At 47.2% G+C, this 19201-nt stretch overlaps 1 protein-coding gene across 2 annotated transcripts in view; it reads right to left on the bottom strand.

Moving 5' to 3' along the window:
• Nucleotides 1-15090, bottom strand: part of DAPK1 (death associated protein kinase 1) — a 206961-nt gene extending 191871 nt beyond the window's left edge. For both annotated transcript variants that reach the window (XM_032636143.1, XM_032636142.1), the window contains exons 1-2: nucleotides 14872-15090; nucleotides 13857-14026 (exon numbers count right to left, since the gene is read on the bottom strand). In XM_032636143.1, the coding sequence (XP_032492034.1) occupies nucleotides 13857-13918 (62 nt within the window). In that variant the 5' untranslated portion in view covers nucleotides 13919-14026; nucleotides 14872-15090. The remainder of the gene's footprint in view (nucleotides 1-13856; nucleotides 14027-14871) is intronic.
• Between the last annotated feature and the right edge of the window lie 4111 nt (nucleotides 15091-19201).

Here is a 19201-nt window from a genome sequence, read left to right as displayed (position 1 = left end):
GCCAGCAATGCAACGTGGAGAGTCTAAATGCTGGATGACTGTGCCAAAGAGGAAATATCCAGGAGTTTGCAAGAGGAGGGAACACTTTGAAAGGGGATGGTCAGGAGTGACTTCCTGGGAAAAATGGAATATAAATCCAGTATTCAGAGTAGGGAGGAGGACCCTGCACACTGACAGTACAGATTCTGATCACCTGCACCAAAAGAGGGGAGCAGTTCCATGGCAAACCCAGTGCTATTTCACAGCTGTCACTAGTGGACGCCTCTCTCCTGGTTACTCTCCATCTCCTCCATCTGTCCACCCGCCCCTCCCCACCCCACCCCCAATCTGTTCTTCACGTTCTCTGCCCAGCTGGAGGCTGCCCCACATCCTGCTCCCTGGGGGGCGAGGGGGGGGTAAGAGGAGGCACTGGCAGAAAGGAGGAGGGAGAGGTCAGGGTGTGTCTTCCCCAAAGTGGCCTATGTGCTGAAGGCCCTCCTCAGTGGCCCCAGCTCAGCCCTAGGCACAGTATCAGCTTCCCAGACTGTGTGTACTTGGCCGTCCTTCACCTTGACCATCAGGAGTGGACTCATTTCTTTTTTTTTAATTTTATTTATTTATCTTTGGCTGTGTTGGGTCTTCGTTGCTGCGCACGCGGGCTTTCTCTGGTTGTGGCGAGCGGGGGCTGCTCTTCGTTGCGGTGCGCGTGTTCTTGCTGCGGTGGCTTCTCTTGGTGTGGAGCACGGGCTCTAGGTGTGCGGGCTTCAGTAGTTGTGGCACGCGGGCTCAGTAGTTGTGGCACATGGGCTTAGTTGCTCCGCGGCGCATGGGATCTTCCCAGACCAGGGCTCGAACCCATGTTCCCTACATTGGCAGGTGCCACTGTGCCACCAGGGAAGAGGAGTGGACACATTTGTTGCCAGCACCCTGATTGACCCATTTCCCTTCCCCACCGTGTCCTCCAAATCAGCCCCTGTCCTTTCACACCCTCCACCACTGACAAGCTTCCCCAGGTGACTTCCGTATAAGTGCCCCTCCCCCAGGGAGCTGGGAGAGGGCACTCTTCACACCTCCTGCCACATCCTGAGACCTGACTTTTCACCTTTAAAAGCCCCCTGCTGGGAAGAGGGGATATTGGAGGCAATAACTAAGCTATATGGGTTCCCCACAGTCACACAGCATGCTAATGCCATCCAGCCTGCTGGAGAGGCAAGATCCGGGGGCTAAGAGAATGAAAAATGAATAAAAAGCAAGGAGGTATCTAGCTTTGACTAAAAATTAGAAATCAGCATTAAACACACACACACACACACACACACACACACACACACACAAAGCTATTCAGCAGGTTAAAAACAGAGTCGTGGAGATGGCAGCAGAAGGCCCCCCTTAGGAGACAGGAGGGTGGACTGAAGTCTGGCAGTGATGGGAACCCAGCCAAGCCATGACTCAGAGCAGCCTGCTCAGCAGGATGGGGCAAGGCAGAAACTTCGATGTTGGTCATGGGTGGCTACCACACTGGACAAGCGACATCCGGAAGTCTCTCCAGGTCTTATTCATTGTCAGTGCCACCCCATGCCTCTGGGAAACAGCAGACACACCCACTCCAGGGACAGTACATAAAAGCCAGACTAAGACAACACCTGCCTCAGACCTCTGGCTCACACCATCTGCATCCTGCTCTCTTCCTTCCTAAGCTCTCGACACCCAAGGTCAATACCTTCCTTCAGGGGCACTTTCTTTGCTCACTGGGTGCAAGATCCTCCTTGCCTACTACCTGCTCCAACCCCTAGGTCCATTTGTTAACACTTCCCTGTCCTGATACTGTAGCCCAGTGGTTCTCAATGGGCTGAGGCGGGGGTGGGGGCAGATGTTACTAGCATCCAGCGGGCAGAAGCCAGGGATGCTGTTAAACATTCCACAACCACAAAGAATCACCCCTACCAAAATGTCACTAGTACCAAGGTTGAGAACTTTCAGTTTAAAGGAAGGAAACATCGGGCTTCGCTGGTGGCGCAGTGGTTAAGAATCCTCCTGCCAATGCAGGGGACACAGGCTTAAGCCCTGTCCTGGGAAGATCCCATATGCCGCGAAGCAACTAAGCCCGTGAGCCACAACTACTGAGCCTGTGTTCTAGAGCCCACGAGCCACAACTACTGAGCCCGTGTGCCACAACTACTGAAGCCTGTGCGCCTAGAGTCCGTGCTCTGCAACAAGAGAAGCCACTGCAATGAGAACCCCGTGCACTACAACAAAGAGTAGCCCATGCTTGATGCAACCAGAGAAAGCCCGCGTGCAGCAACAAAGACCCCACGCAGTAAATAAATAAATAAAATGTATTAAAAAAAAAAAAGGAAGGAAACATATATTGAACACATTGTATGAGCCAGGCACTGTGCTGGATGTTTTAAAGTTCTTTGAACTTCTCGCTTCCATGACAGGGCAGAGAAACAGGTCACAGAGTAAGCCCTACCACCCATCACCCAATCTCTAGTCATGACTTAGCAATTTTGGGTGTCCAATGGTTGCCTCCACCATCTTAAACACATTATCCAAGGCCAATGTCTTTCCAAACCTCGGTTTTCTCATCTGTAAAATGTGGATTAAATACCTCCCTCCAGCCCCTGGTCTAAAATGGGTTCCCAGTAAATCTTAGTTTCCTTGTCTCCTCCTTCATGTCTGAGTTCCAATTTCTTCCAGGGAATAAATGGGTGGACACGTGTGTGCACACATATCCGCTCAGGCACCCACCTGCTTATGTTTTTCTGTCCCCACAAGAATCTGAATGAATGAGTGAATAAATGAATGAACACTCCAAGTCAGAATGGCCTCTTCTTGCCTGAACTCCAGAAACAGTTTTTCATACTGAATTCCTCTCACTCCTTATTTAGGTTTTCTATTATCATTGGTTGTATAAAGTCTGTCTGCCCTACCTGGTTAGGAACTTGCTGAGATAAACAGTCCTGCCTGACACCCCAGCCAGTGCTCTATCATTCAGAAGTCCAATCAACCCTGGATGAATGAATATGTGATGAACGGATATCACAGTTCACACGACACTTCTGTTTAACGGTCTATTTATGTTGCCTGTTTATAGTTAGCATTGTCAACTCCCTGATATTTCTCTTGAACTTATCTCATAAACCCAATTTCTGGGCATTTTCCTTTGCAAATTTGTGAGCATCTAATGTCACTTTTATAAACTACAGATATCTCTACTCAATGGCCCAAAGAATAAGGAAGCATCCTTTAAAGGGGCCTCTGGTGCGACCGCCATGCTCCTTGAACAAATGGGCCCCCAGTCCAGGGAACAAGGATGCACTCAAATGCCTAAGTGGGCATTCACTCCCAGCAGCTGGCAGAACCTCGCCATTAAGTAAATCCTAACAATTCAGCCTTTCAGCCACCAACCTAATAGGCTTTTCTTGGCACAGGCAATTCTGGCTTGGCCAAACACTTATTTTCACATCTTAAATCAGTACGTGTCAGAACTGAACGGAGGCTCAGACCTGCCGTACGTCTTGCCTTCTGCAGCAAGTTCATCTCAGAATGGAACTCACACACTCATTCAGATCCCTTCTTCCATAAAGATCTGGAAGAAAAATCAATGATTTGTTCATCTGATCAAATTCCTAGTCTCTTATTGAGCTGCTTAAGACAGTTTTTTCATTTAAAAAGCAGCTAGAAAAATGAAATTGACTTTTCGGTAAGTTACAGTACACCCTGTTAAAACATAAATTTGTGTGCTGACATACCTCAGGTTCTTAATGACGCCAGGATGACCGTCCCTCTGAGCATTTCCGAGCAGCTCTCTCCCGGCTGTTGTTCAGCTTTTAGTTGTCCTGGCTTCCCTGAAAGCATGTTTTCCCATCTTAATAGACCCTCCTTGCCATGAGCTCCTCCCTCCCTCTTCCAGGGGCGTCTGGGTGCACTTTGGCAATGGCATCCCTGCAAGCCCCATCTCCAGCAGCCCGCTTTCAAATGCACGGCTAAATTCCTGGCTAACTTGTTTCTCAGGAGCTCTGCAAATCATTGACCACGCTACTGGGCGGACCCACCAGGGAGCCCAGCACACAGACCGAGTCCTGGGTCCGAGCCAGCCAGAACAGGCAGCTAGAAGGGCAGATCACATAAACGACGTCAAACTTGGTAGAATGAGCTCACCCTGCAGGCTGAGCCAAAGATGGGGAGAGAGACAGAGGAGAAAAGAAGAGAAGGAGGAAGGATGGAATTGAGGTGAAGTGGGCCGTCACCCCCACCCCGCCTCTGGAGACCAGGTCAGAACCCCGGTAGGGAAATGAGGAACTAACAGAAAAAGGCAGGACCCCGGTGACAAGGATCCAGAAGCATGTTCAGTCTCTCCTGCGCTCTCTGTCTTATTAAACAGCTGCCCCTTCTCCAGCACTTACAGTGTGCCTGCTACTGGGCCAAGTGCCTTACACGCATTACGTGTGTCTTCACAACAACCTTATGAGGGAGGTATGATTATCCCCATTTCACAGATGAGAAAACTGAGTCTCACAGAAGTCAAGTGACTTTCCCAAGGCAACAGTTAGTGCACTGTGGAGTTAGGGATTTGGGTCAAAAGCTCTGAACCACATTCTAATTTCTGGACATGTACCTTCACAAGGCAAATAAACAAAGCCTCCTGTGGGCTTAGCTGAATCCCACCCCATGTAAGAGACACAAAAAGCCATGTTTTCTACTCTCAGAAAACTCACAATTCAGAGACAGCCAAGAATCACATGAACAAGCCAAGTGTAAAATAATACCAAGTGCCCAGTTATCTACCGCACATTGTTAAGGGATATAGGAACTAAAAGAGAGAATCTGCACGACTAGCTGTGGACATGCTCCACAGAAGCCTGCAGGCCGAAACAGGCCAGTTCACTTCGCATTCGCTTTTTAGTTCTCCAGGTTAAAACTTGTCTCTAATACAGATAATTTTTTTAATTAAAAAAATTTTTTTTTGCCACCCACCCAGCCTGGGCCGGTGGGGAGGAGGCTCGGGGTCATCGAGGACACCGGGGTCGGGGAGGACACCGGCCTCGGCGCCGCCGCGTTGCTCCTCCACCAGGCCTGGGCGCGTGGGTCGGTCAGGACCCCGGCCCCGCGGGCGGAGGGCGGAGGGCGAAGGGCGAAGGGCGAAGGGCAAAGGGCGAAGGGCGGAGGGCAGGCTGCGCCGGGGGACGAGGCCCTGCAGCCTCCCCGAGCAGGTGCCCGGCTGCGCCGCAGCGTTTGCACGGCAGAGCGGTCCCTCAGGTCGCTGTGGGCCCCTCCTCCGTCGGCGGCTTGGTTCAGAACACTTTTTTGGATGGGGTCAAAGGGCACATTGGGGCGCGGGGTCAGGCGAGGGTGCGGGGAAGGGGCGCCAGAGACTCGGGAATGTTGGGAGCCCAGACCCGCCGGGACGCAGGGTCCTGCTCCGCGGTTGCTCTGCCTGACCTTGCCCTGTGGGTGCAAAAGTGGTTTTTTTTAATGTTTTTAATTATCTGCATGAAAGAGAATGTTGCCTCTGAAGAGGAGGCCTACAAAGGGTGGTCCATATTAATTGGTAACATTAATAAAACCGGATATACTCATTCAGTGCCCGAAGCATGTTTAGCAAAACCGAGGGACTTCATGCTTCTACACCACCTCGACTTACCTTGCCTGTCCACCGCCGTATTTGCCAAGCTTTCCTATCTCTGCGTGCCATGGGAGCGGTGGGGAGGAAAGCAAGACCGATAAAACTTCATCCTGGAAAATATTCCACTTGTTCTAATTCACTTCCTCTCCCAAACAATTGAATCAGTTCCTGACGCTCCTGAGGGGGGATATCGGCCAGGTGCTCAAACCTTATCCATTCTAAATGGGGAATTGTAAATATCTTCCCTCCATTCCATAGCTAGTTTGAATTACATGGCAAAGAAATTCCTAGAACAAGGTCTCAAGCAGTCATTTTATAAGTTCTCCACCAAATGGGATGACAGGTGAGGATTCTCCTTCACTCCGATTGTTCAATGTGGAAATAGAGACATTAGGGAGAAAACAAGAGCAGAGGTGCCTTACATCAGCCAGGCCTTGTCCTGAGCACACTGGTGCCACTGCAATTATGGTCTGCAGAGAAGTGTAAGCCGGCCACGGAAGGGGAAGGAAATAAACCTGTGATTATCCAAAGACAGGGGAGCTCCTGAGGATATTTGGGTGGAAGTTTCTGGCATTACAAACAGCAGTTCACATGCTGATTCTAGACACTCTGAGTGGCAAGGACAACATTTAGAAAGACAACTTTCTATATTCACGTTCCAAGTGTACATCAGAAACCCCTTGGCAGGACAGCCTGGTCGTAGACGGTGGTATGAGTTGCTAGGCGGACATAAAGACAGGCAGTTCAGAGGGAAATCTGACCCTCTTCATGATGGGACCCAAAAAAAGGTACTGATTACCTCTCCTACATTTCTTCTGCAACTGGAAAATTCCACACTGGGGGGCCGGGGACAAGGGCATGGAGGACCAAAGTAAGGTCTCGAAAATCCTGACAATTCTTACAAGTTAAAAAGGGAAGGGTTGCATGGTTTCAAAAGTAGAAAACAATGAACTACAGAAAAAACTATTTAACAATGGAAAAAAATGGAAATTCACTCATTCCTTATACGTGAAAACTTACTATATCAACTGTACTGGAGATATCTGAAAACCAGCCCCATTCATCACATTATATCTAAGAAAGAGTAATCAGACAGTTTTGACCGAAAATAAAATGTGTCCCACAAGAGTCCACACACAGAGCTAAATTTCCCAGCTGAAAGCCATCCGGCTTATGAATATAAGCACCATCAATATAAACCTTTCAAACACCAGAGATCGGCAGTTCACAGCATTCATTTGCTCAAACATTACATTCCTCATCCAAAGTTGAATGCTTGATAAAGGGAAAAATCAACAACTTTCTCCCCACCTCCTTCCCCTCCTGACATCTCTGAATGTATCAATACATTATATTACTGAATAAAATTTCTCAAGTTGACAATTGGAATGTCGACAGGTAGGACATAGGGGAAAGCCCCGTGGTCACGTCTCAGAGGTTAGCAACATTATACTTAAATGACGCCAGTGTGGTCTGTAAGCCACACGAGCTCTCAACGTCACCTCCAAAAGACAGAAGCGATAAACAAGAGTCACTAAGGATCACACCTGTCAGTTATCACCAGAGATTAGTTACCAGCACATGACTGGTTTTGTTTTGTTCTGGGCTGGGATTGAAAATAAGACCAACTATTTCAGGTTTCAGACTTCTTCCCTGTAAAAATCCTTTTAATACATTAAACCTAGAATGGGCACATGACACTTTCTGTTTTACCTAAGAAAGATGTACTAGTTAGACAAAGTTTTTTTTTTTTTTTTTTTTTTTTTGCGGTACGCGGGCTTCTCACTGTCGTGGCCTCTCCCGCCGCGGAGCACAGGCTCCAGATGCGCAGGCTCAGCGGCCATGGCTCACGGGCCCAGCCGCCCCGCGGCATGTGGGATCCTCCCGGACCGGGGCACGAACTCGCATCCCCTGCATCGGCAGGCGGACTCTCAACCACTGCACCACAAGGGAAGCCCGACAAAGTTATTTTTAAACCCATTTTTGTTAGATGATGTAGAAAAACCAAAGGTCAGTCATTTTTTCCTCTACTCTCTCCTAACTGTACATTTACAGGAATTAATTTAGAATGTAAACAAAGTGATAGACTGGATATATTATAAATAATTATACTACCATATAATCTCTCTCAAGGCCGAGGGTTGATGCATTCTGTTGTGATAACTTACCACAGCAAACCAAAGCAAAACAATTAAGTATCACCTTCCACATAAAGCCTCAAACAATCACACCCCAGCCTTAAACCAGACAGACTAGGGCCACTTAATGAAATGAGAAACTGTCTTTTAGGGGGGTGGCCTACTGGGCAGAGCCACGACTCTTATACATTCCATGACTCAAAGGTTAAATAATGATGAAAGTGTTCTGTGAACTTTCTAAAAAGCTAAATTATGAACTTTGGCACTTGGGTAGGACTACGGCACGTACTAGCACCATTCATAACTATGGGGCACGAGCCATTTGGAAAAGGCAAGAAGGTCACGTGTGTTGTCAAGTGCCCACGAGAGTTCTGAACTCAAAGCGTCAGCCTCTCCATGGGGTGAAAATGAAAACCCACCATGAAGCGGTTACTAGTTACTCCTGACCATCCCCTCCAAGCACGTATTAAGATGGATAGGCACTAGATGGCTGCCCAAATCACTTCTGTTCGATATCAACATTATCTGGCTTCTAAAAAAATGAGAATTGCCAAATCCTAAGTAGTGTGAAGAATATAATGAAAACAGTCCTGCTCGGGAGTCTAGGTCCATCTCTTGCTACCTGATAGCCAGCTACCTTGAGAAAGCCACTTGACCTAAGGACTGATGGGATGAAACAAGAAAGAAGGACTCACTGACTGCTCAGCTTCTTCTAGGTCTAAGTGCCCAAGGGTCCTGGGCTACCCTTCACCAACAAAAGCCCCTCCCCTCTACCAGCAGGTGGCATTCTTTGTCTCCTGATCAGAAATATGTTTCCATTAAAATCATGCTTTATTTCATGCATATAAAATGCCTGATTAGGTTAGGTTAGGTACACATTGCAACTGGGTAGAATTAGGGGTGAAAGTTCATAACTCATTCCCCTACACGGTGTCCCAGAGGTCAGACCACCTAATCTTGACCTTGTCGCTCCCCCATCATCCCCCCACCACACCACCTCTGAAGGTATCCACACACCCCCACCCCAATGCCTGAAGGAAATGGTCTCTAGCTTTCTGGGGTTACAACTTTGCTGGGAGACCACAGGATACGTCTGATAATGTCACCTCTTCTGATATAACCCTGTATTGCAATTACTGAAATTCACCTGACCATCCATCTCTGTAAGCTTACTGTGTTTTTCACAGCTTTGCAGAGGCCTGCCAACGCTAAGGGGCCTTTAGGTTCCTAAGCGGCTGGGTGAGACACAAGCCTAGGGTAAAAGGGCACAGGAGGACCAAAAAGGCCGCTTCAACGTTCCCTGGCTTCCCCATCAATTAGCGCCTCCATACCCTATGTTCCTGATGGTATGTCCCACCAGGTCCCAGTGAACCTAATTTCTACATCCCCAGATGGTCCAGAGGCGCATTCCCAGTGCTGGCAAGCAAGCATTCAACTCAACAGCCCCTCACTACTGTCACCGTGCCCTCCCTTCACATGCTAGAATGCACAAAATTTTAAAATCCCTGATTGTTACCTCTAATACGTATATTTGAACTTTATCTCTCTTAAACCTTTGCAGCCTTTCCCATCAGAGGAAACAGCTGAGGGCACACAGAAGCAGAAATGAGAAGAGAAAAGTCACATTCAGGGAGGTCCTACAGGATGATCTCACTAGTCAACCTTGTAAGCCTGCGAGTCCCACTTCCAAGGAGAAAACACGCTGGGAAGTCTCTCCCTCTCCCATCCCCACGGGATTGCCAGTCTTAGGACTGATTCCTGCAGTTCACAGTAAACCAACAGAAAGATGTACTCAGACTGTCAGGGTTTATTACAATTCCTCACGTCAATTAAAATGCCTCTGGATTTTATGCCAAAATGAGAGTGTTTTAACTTTAAATTATTAGCTTCCAGCAACCATCCAAACAAATGTGGAATACTTAATGCTCCACTTTGTTTTGTTTAAAACTGATCTTGTGCTTGGATATGCTGGCTGCTGTGCACCTTAGCCACAGAACGCAAAAGGAAAAACATCTTTTATTTTGATGAGCTGCAGCCTTTAATATCCTAAATTCATCCCCACCAGAGTCATCACTCATTGAGGGCCATGTACATGTAACCATATATAGGTGCATGTGTGTGTGTACTCATGGTGCTTTACAAATATTAATCCATTTATTCAATCCGTCAGTATTTATTGAGCACCTACGTCATGCACCTCATTAGGCATAAGAGATAAAAAATGACGAGCAAGTCCAAGGTCACAACCCTGTGACAAGCTGTGGCAAAAGCAGGTAATCCAACAAGTAATGAGTATGCGTTGTGGTAAATGCTGTAACGGGGAAAAGAGGTTATTAAAAATAATATCTGAGGCAGCGACTATGTGTGAGATGTTTACAGCCACTGCCTCTAATTCGTATAGCATCCTGCAAAGGTAGGTGTCTCCCCACTTCCCAAAGGAAGGTGCCGGGCTGTCCCACGCTACACACCACCTCTCCATCGGCCTCAGCACCCGCATCAGCATTTGTATCTCAAATCCCCATTCTGGTCTCAGTATTGTACCTGCTGGCCTGCATTTGCCGATTCAGGCATCGATTAAACTTTTGCCCAGAATGGTACAGCACATTGCACCCCCGCAGGGGAGAAAAGAGCCCACAGCGCACCCTGAAGGAACTTTTAAGCCGGCTACATGGAGTCATACAAGAATATTAACAGCACAAAGCAAGCATGGACGGGGCAGTCTGTGGTCATAACCAGTGGAGTGCTTCAGAGAGCAAGTCATTTGGCTTCTGAAAGGGAGAGATCATTGTGGAGAGATTTATTCAGGAGGTGGGACCCAGGTCTTCAGATCACATAAGGTCAGACGGTGTAAGAGAAAGAAGGCCAGTTCTCGGGAAGGCGGTGTGCACAGAGGTGCCAAGAAGGCTCGCAGGTTAGGCTGAACCACAGCCAGGGATGTAACTGGAGCGCGATGGTGGGACAAGCTGGCCTTCAGCTGCCCCGAGTGCCAACTGATAAGAGATGCTAAGGCACCTGGGGCATTAAAATGACCCAGTGTAACAGCACATGGAGAAATCCGCATTTGAAAGAACCCCTCCCAGAAACCACTACATGTGACAGAAGCAGCTCTTCATTCCACCTCCTGGGATAGAGGGTGAAACCCAAAGGGCCTCCTGGAGTCAACACAGGTCACCAAACAATATTCTAACCATGACAGTCCTTTTCACTGCAGGGACTTGTTTCTACTTGAAGGGTGTGCAAGTTCAAGGCCAGAGCTGCATTATTCAGAATCAGAGTGGAGAGGCCAAGGGCTGTCAGCAATGGGTATCCCCCATGACCCTTTTCCCACAGGACCTCCCTTCCCCAAATTGGTAAACAGAAAAAAGAATATCAAGTTGCAAACCAAGTTATTAGCATGCCTGGAATACTCACATGTCTCAACCAGTCCTGCTGATGATATCTATATTTGTTTAACTCTTGACGGCTGATAAAATTCTTTTACTTGGTATTCACAACAGCCATGAAATAAGCACTAGGTCTCTCATTTTATAGATGAAGATCCTGAGGGTCAGAGATGGTAAGTGACCTATTCAAGGTTATACAGCTAGCAAGTTCTAGGGCCAATTTTGGACCAGAATATCTGTCCAGTGGTCTGTCTGCTCTATCACTACTACAAATAATCATAATACTTTATAAAGTTCTTTAGAGTTGACAGCTTTTACAGTACACCTGGGCAGTACACACACTAATATACATAGACACACACACACACACACACACACTCTCACCCTTGTACACACACACTCTGTGTTTTCCTAAAAGTAAAGTAACAATAGTAATAATCAAAATACTATGTCCTACTTGTTTAAAAACCCATCCTCCCTCCTCTAGCTATGGACTTTGTCTTAGACCATTTATAAAGTAAGTGAGTAGCTATTGTGTAGATTACTGCTAAAGATATGTGGATGAAGTTTTAAATCATAGACGTTGGTTTGTTTATAACTCACTGCTTAGAACACGCTTGCTTTTGTGTTAAACATCTGTCCATTTTCATTTGCCACTACTAAGCTCCTGCCTCTACTCCCAATCTTCTCTCAGTGACACATGAAGCAGCATCTTTCCTATATGTCCATCTTATGCCAGGATCTGTTTTCAGGAAGTGGCTATTTCCTGGCAGACATAAAATTCACAGGACTTGAAAAAAACATTGAAATAAAAAAACAACCATCTACTGCATTTTTAAACAAAAGAAAAAGACCTATCAGACAGATCAGCATGGATACTTTATTTTTAAAAACTCCCAACTCCCAGTTTGTCAAAGCACTTCTTTCAAATTCACAGGTCACACAAATTAAATTATTCAATAAACAATTTGTCAATTAGTCTTGCACAGTGGGGAGAAAATTATACACAGAAATGTAGAATGAGCCAAAATCAAAGCAAAATCTAGTGACAAATGAGCAAACTGCTCTCCAGCGCAGAGGCAGAGAGCCTGTCATCCCACCCACGAAATAAAGATCACAAACTCCCCCGCCAGCCACAGGGAGGCCTCATTATTTTTCCTTCTCATAACACATAATTCTACCAAAAGATCTTAATGAAAATAAGGTCAACATACTTAACCTATACAGCAATCATCTCTCCTACTTTTAATGATCTTTCTTTATAAGAGAATTCATATAATCAGGCCACACTACACAAACAGAATTTAAACATACTTTTTTGCCTTTTTCCCCTGCTCCCAAAGGAAAACACCACGTACCACTCACCTTGCTAAAAACCACAGGAATAAAGTGACTTAATTCTAGTTAATTCTAGTTAAACCAATTATTTCAACCACATACCCTTAAACCTTAACACTAAACATATCCATGAAATATTTTTGAGAGCTTTCCTTCTTACTTACTCACTCAGTAAATCTCCAATATATAGTAAGCTCCCCCTAAGCACAAGTTCCCAGTGATGTTCTGAATCCATACTAAATGTATACAGAAATATTTTGATACAGTAACTTTTTAAAAATTGCTTTTGTTCTGAACTATTACTTGAACTTGAAAAAATTTTAGTTAAACTCAACTTTCACAATTCTCACAAGGTCATCTAGGGTGTGGGTAGTTTTGAATTTCCTTTTCATGGGGAAACAGGAAGCACTGAATCAGGATATCAGGTGTGTACGGAAAAATACATATTTTGATACACATGTAAGTAAATACATACTTTTTTGTTGGTTTAAAGATCCTTTTGTCTACTTGACTCACGATACAAATACAATGCAGTCAAATTTCTTATGTTGAATTTAAATTTAGGAGTGAAAACTGGGTTTTCTGCTCAAGTTAGACCAGAGCGTAACACACCCTGTCAAATCCCCAGTCAAGGGGAAACCCATCCAGCCCTTAGAGGCCCCCAAAGAAATCATTCTTTGTTCACCTGGCACTGAAAGGCTTCACATTCAGAATCACAGCTCCTGTAGCAATGGAAGTATGCTCTGAATCCAGATAGCCATATTAGACTCTCAACTAGGGACGTGTTAAAAATTTAACATCGTGAATGAAACCAAAGCAACCACTGACACCAACTGGGTAATTAACTCCTGGTTCAAGGAAGTTTCAAAATCCAAACCCAACATCAACATCTGGCAAGTCTCCAAGTGTGACCTACCGATACTTGTGCATGTTATTCTGAAAATTCCGAAAGAGGGAAAGTATTAAGCCTTTAAAAGCCTATGAATTAGTTTGTACTCTCTGTACACATAAGGGCTAACTCACAGGTAACTGGAGCTAACTCCAGTTTCAACTATGTCTCAGCTTTTGCCTCACTGTCTCAGAAGGGCAAAAGCTGACAAGCGTTACTGCAGACAACTAAATCTATTCTTGTCCAGGGGTCTTGATCAATACACTCTGCATCATAATCTTACACTGAAATAGCTTCTCCACCGCCAGCTCCTTGTTTTAGGTAGTTTATTTCCGGTCCCTAGTCCTTGCTGGGTTAGTTAACTCTTCTCTATAATTTGCACATCTCCTGGAAGGACGAGGGAGACGCCTGAATTCAAACTGCATTTGTTTACCGCCCACTGCTCGCAGTACTGTGCCTTCCCACAACCCAGAAACGTGCGCTTCCGGCACCCCCAGTACCTGCCAAGTTCCTCGCCGGTGTCGTAGTAATCATCCACGTTTTCCTGCCTGAACACGGTCATGATAAACTGTCACGCCTCACGGAAGCCCAGCGCACTTCAGCTCCGCTTCCCAAACCATCACCACCGCTCCTGCGCCTCCGTGGGCCCCTCATGCATCAGTCAATAGTCCTTTAAAAAAAAAAAAAAGGCAATAACAACAATAAAATGACAACCCAAAAACGAAGTACCCCTCCCGAGGGCTAAGACTCGCTCGCTGAAGACCACCTCTCCGGAGTTGCCGCACCCCGCCGGGTAGAGAGCAGCACTCTTTGTTAAACCCGGGCCAGGGACGCCCCCAGCCCCGCATCGCCGGCGCACGCGTGGGGCCGGGCACAACCGCACCCCAAGGTCCGCGTCCCCGAAAGCAGGGCGCTCGGCACGGATCAGAACCCGCTCCGGAAGTGGCTGGCCTCCCCGCCTCCCCTTTCTCTGCACACACGCCCACCCAGCTCCCCACCTCCAGGGGCGCAGCAGAAGAATGAAGCCCTCGCCGGGGCCGAACGCGCCTAGCTGGAAGCATCCCTCTCCCGCTTGGAGCGGCGGTGCAGCCCCCGCGCCACCTCTCGGCTCCCGCACCTCCCCGGCCGCCTCAGCCACCTTCTCTCCTCCCACGAGCCAAGCAGTCCCCAGAGGCACATTCCTGGCGACTCCAGCTCCGTTACCCGGCCGACCCGGCGTGCGGCCGCCCGGGGGAGCAAGGGAGGGAAGGGAGCGGCCGAGGGAGGCGCGGCCGCCCGCTCCCGGTCTCCGCGTCCCGACACAAAGCGCCCGGCCCGCGCCACCTGTTCCCACCCGGCCCGCGGGGTCATCTCCTGGCTGCCATTCCCCTTTTCCCCTCAGTCAAGTGTACCCCGCCTCGGCCTTCCCGGTTGCCCTGGGCGCTGCCCGGGCCAACCCCGCCGCGCCGCGGCCGTGAAAGCAAAAGCAGGCGGCGGGGCCCGGGAGGAGACGGGGAGCCGCGAGCGGCCACTCACCCGGGCGCCCGGGAGCTGCCCGGGTCTCTCCGGGGCGCTGTCGGAGGTCGACGGTAGGCGCCAGCGCCGGCGACAAGCGGGGCGGCCGCGGGAGCGCAGGGAGGCAGCGAGTGGGGGCGCGGACCCCGCGCGTCCGTCCGGCGTCGGCTCGGCCGGGCTCTCCCGCTCCTGCTCCGGAGCAGCCCCTCGGCTCCTCGCCGCCTTCCGGGCGGAGGGCGGCCGGCAGGCGGCCAATGGGGACCCCGCGGGCGGGCTGGCGACACGGCCCACCCACCTCCGAGCTGCCCGGCCGGGCCGGCGCTGCGGGTGCTGCGCGGCGCTGGCTGCTCCTCCCCGCTCGGCACTCTGGGCTCGCTGGCGCGCTCTACCGCGCACACCCCCGCACACACCCACTCACCCCACACCCGCGCCAGGAGCTCAGCCAGCGCGGCCGCGCGCAACATGGGCGCCCCACCTGTGACACGCTGCTACGCTGCCCCCTTTGGCGGGGCTCCAGAGAAATGAGATTCCTTCATCCTGCAGAGGTGTCCTGAGCGCCCCGCGTGGTCCAGGCACGGTGCTCGGCACCGGAAAATCACGGAGACCATAATAGGTTTTAAAAAAATCCCTGCCCTCTTGAAACTTACATTCTGGTGAAGAAGCTAGACAATCAATATGTAAACGAATAAATGAGATCATTTTAGACGGGATTGGTTCCATGGAGACAATACTGCAGGGTAACGGGATAGAGAATGACAGGGCGGGCGGGAATGGACAGCATTAGAAGGGATTTCTGTTCAGGATAGGTGTTTTGAGCTGAGATCTGAACTGTAAGAAGGTATGAAATCAGAGAAGAAAGGTTTGAGGTCTCAGAGGCCCAATGCAGCAACAGAAACGAAGGGTTGATGTGTGCAGTCCAGTACAGTATTGTTCATCGATGAGTTGAAATGTGGTTAGTCCGGGATGAGGTGTGCAAGAGGTGTCAAATACACAGGGGATTCCAAGACTTGGTATGGAAATAAGGATGAAAGAATCTCTTGAATATTTTTATATTAATATGAAATGCATGTTCAAATGATAGTATTTTGTACATATTGGGTTAAATGAAATATATTATTAAAATTAATTTCGCTTTTTACTTTTTAAAATGCAGATACTAGAAAATATGGTACCTATGTGACTTACAGTTATATTCCTGTGGACTGTGCTGGTCTACACTGGAGACCCTTATCCATTCTCTCTACTTCTTACCCCCGGCCCCCACCAAGCCCTGGGGTTCAGGGGGAACAAAAAGGTTGTTTCCCCATAGGGACTGCTGGGGATCCCTAAACAGAGAAAAGCTCCTATAGGGAAATTTGCCTTACTGCTGAGAGTTACAAAAACCGGTATGTGAACGCTCTGAGATTTCAGATCCATGTCATCGTTCAAATTTCCAGATTTTCTAAAATGAGATGGTTTAAACTCTCTTTAGTTCAATAGAAATTCTTGGGAGATAAAAAAAAGAATGCCCCTCAGATCTTATGTCAGACCCTCCTCTTAAAGAACATTTCATTCAATGGCCCACAGGAAGGGCACACATTCATGATCATGGAATCAAGGGAAGATTCCAAATTGGGTGGCGGCATCAACCTTAGTGATGGGTTTGAGAATTAATACAAAAGGATCTTGAGAAGTGAGATATACAGTCAAAAATAACAAAAAAACGTGGTTCATCTAGGAGAAATGCAAATGAATACATCTGTTGGTGGAAGATTAAAAACACAGATACTTGGAAAGTGCTTATGGATGACTGCTTTAAGGGTAATATTTTCCTGCAAAATACATGTTTAAGTGTGCTTTCCAAGGCAATGAGAAGAACTGCATCTGTTTGGGGACTAGCGTGTCTTCCCTATTCGACATGCTGATCACAGGAGATTTTCTGGAGTAGTGAAAAAGAGCAGGGGCTTGGCAGTCACACATTTGGATCTAATAGTGGTGGAACCATTTAACCCTAGCTGTGAATGACCCTGGCTGTGTCCCTTACCTGTTAGTTTCATGTCTGTACTAATTCAGGAAAGCATTTTAGAGAGGGAAATGTGCCCCAAAATTCAATGAAGAAGCAGAGTCTAATTCTCCTCCCCGTGAATATGAGTTGTCTGTAGTGGCTTGATTCTAAGAAAATGTAGTAGAAGTGACACAGTGTGATATCCTTCTAAGGCTGGGTCATAACGTGTTAGAGCTTCTGCCTAATGTTCTCTTTCTCTCTCTCTCTTTTTTTTTTTTTTTCTTGCTTGCTCTCTTGCTCTTGTTCTCTCCACTCACTCGGGAAGCCTTCAGCTGCCATGGTTACCCTGGGGCTGCCATGTGGAGAGACCATGTGGAGAGACCACAGAAAGAGAGAAGCCCAAGGAAACCAGCTGTTCCACCCTACCCCCACCCGCAGCTATTTGTGTCTTCACAGCCCAAATTCTGCTGGCAGAGTAAATGATTGCTGCTGTTCTAAGTCATTATTTTGGGGTGGTTTATTACGAGGCAATAGATAACATGTAAGAAAACTTAATTCTTAACATGTACCAAATGCCAGGCAGACTAAATTATTCTCTTGCTTTATCTTCAAACAACTCTGTAAATTGTTTTCTCCACTTTATCTTTCTTAGTCTCAGTTTCACCACCTGAAAAATGAGGATAATAATAGAGTGTATTCCTCAGAGTTGCTGGGAGATTCTAAACGATAATGCACGAAACAGGGCTTTTTACATTATAAAATACATCAGAATGTTGGTGTTTTATTTTCTATCATAGTCCAAGCAAGAAGAGCTCTGAGAGACATTTCTCCTATGGAAGACAATACTATAATCCTGATATTATGAGATTCAAGCTGGAAAGGACTTCCATGAAAAGAAATTGAATATGATATGGACTATGGCTTATGATAATAATGGTGATAACATTTAAAACAGACTCCAGTATAGAATTTAGGACATTATTTTATAACTGCACTAGTCAGGGTAAAATAACTGCTGCTATAAAACTCCACAGATCTCAGAGGTTTGACACATTTAAGGCTTATTTCTTGCTCTCAGCACAGAGGTTTGCAGAGATTAGAGAAAGGGCTCCACTCCACCTAGTCATTCAGGGACCCAGGCTTCTGCCCTCTAATGGATCCATGACTCCTCAGTGCATTGAGTTTCTACGTTGATCCTTTTCATCTATTGGCTGACGAGAGATGAGAGAATCCAGAGAGGACTGGAGTTTTTTTAGTGGGTCAGGTTTGAAGTCTAAGGCTTAACCATTTCTTGGGCAAGATGTTCTAAGATTAATCAGAGTGGAACACACTAGCTCAGTTCACCTTTGGATTACTTTTTAATAACATGCCTTTGGCTTTTATCAAGGGCTAATATTTTTAAATGACCCCATGAAGAATGTTTCTGCACCTGTGCTTTCCACGTTGAAGATATTGCCCATTATGCAGTTGAGTGCCTCTTAGGTAGACAGTCACAGGATTGACTCTAATTCCTCTCAGCACCAAGTGCTAAGAGAACTCATTACTCCTGACCAAATGATGTTTCCTTTTTGTCAGACAATGAAAATTGTAGAGCTCACTCTGTTCTCTATTTTCCAGAGTGAGAAAGCAAGTGGCAAGATCAGAAAATGTAATCCTCCAAGTTATGGCCAATTTGCCATATTCGCTGAATAAGCTTTTATTGTCTAATACATATTAGATACTAAGGATGCAAAGATAAATTAAACATTCTCTGTCCTCGAGTAACTCAGTCTAGTGATGGAGACTAAAGAACAAAGAGACAATTCTATTAAAGTGTGGTTGTGCTAGATATAATCCATTTATTTCTCTAGATGTATTTTCTATCCTTCTCCACCCCTACAGGTCTGCAGGCTGAGCTGTAAGATTATTTTAACTCATTTCCTTATGTTCTGGCTGCAGGTTGGTTTGGCCAGCGGGGAACGTGGCATGGCGTCAAGGAGAAGGGAGAAGAATGAAGCCAGGGTAATTATTGTCATGCTTTTCTCACAGCAAGTTTGCCTTGGTCACTATCAAACAAATGCTCCTCACCAGATAAACTCTTCTACGTGACTTTCTCTGTCCAGGTGCTGGTAACCACTCTCTCCCCTAGTCTCTTCAGACCTAGAGTTGGTGGCAGCTCCACGTTACTAACCTGGGGTTCCTGCCCCGTCCCTTATGGCTCCCCTGCACCTCTCCCACACCTCCTTGAATCATCCTAATTTGAGTGTGCCATCTCCTTCCTCTGCAGCCCTGACAGACTGCTGTGGAAATACGAAGGGAGGGCACTTAATTCAGATAAAGTCCAGGGATGGAGGATGATGATAGGGGTGAGCCTGGGGTTCCAGGGGA

The sequence above is a fragment of the Phocoena sinus genome, chromosome 6 (genome assembly GCF_008692025.1).
Source record: "Phocoena sinus isolate mPhoSin1 chromosome 6, mPhoSin1.pri, whole genome shotgun sequence".
In the NCBI taxonomy this organism is placed as follows: domain Eukaryota; kingdom Metazoa; phylum Chordata; class Mammalia; order Artiodactyla; family Phocoenidae; genus Phocoena; species Phocoena sinus.
This window is presented reverse-complemented; position numbering and strand designations above follow the sequence as displayed.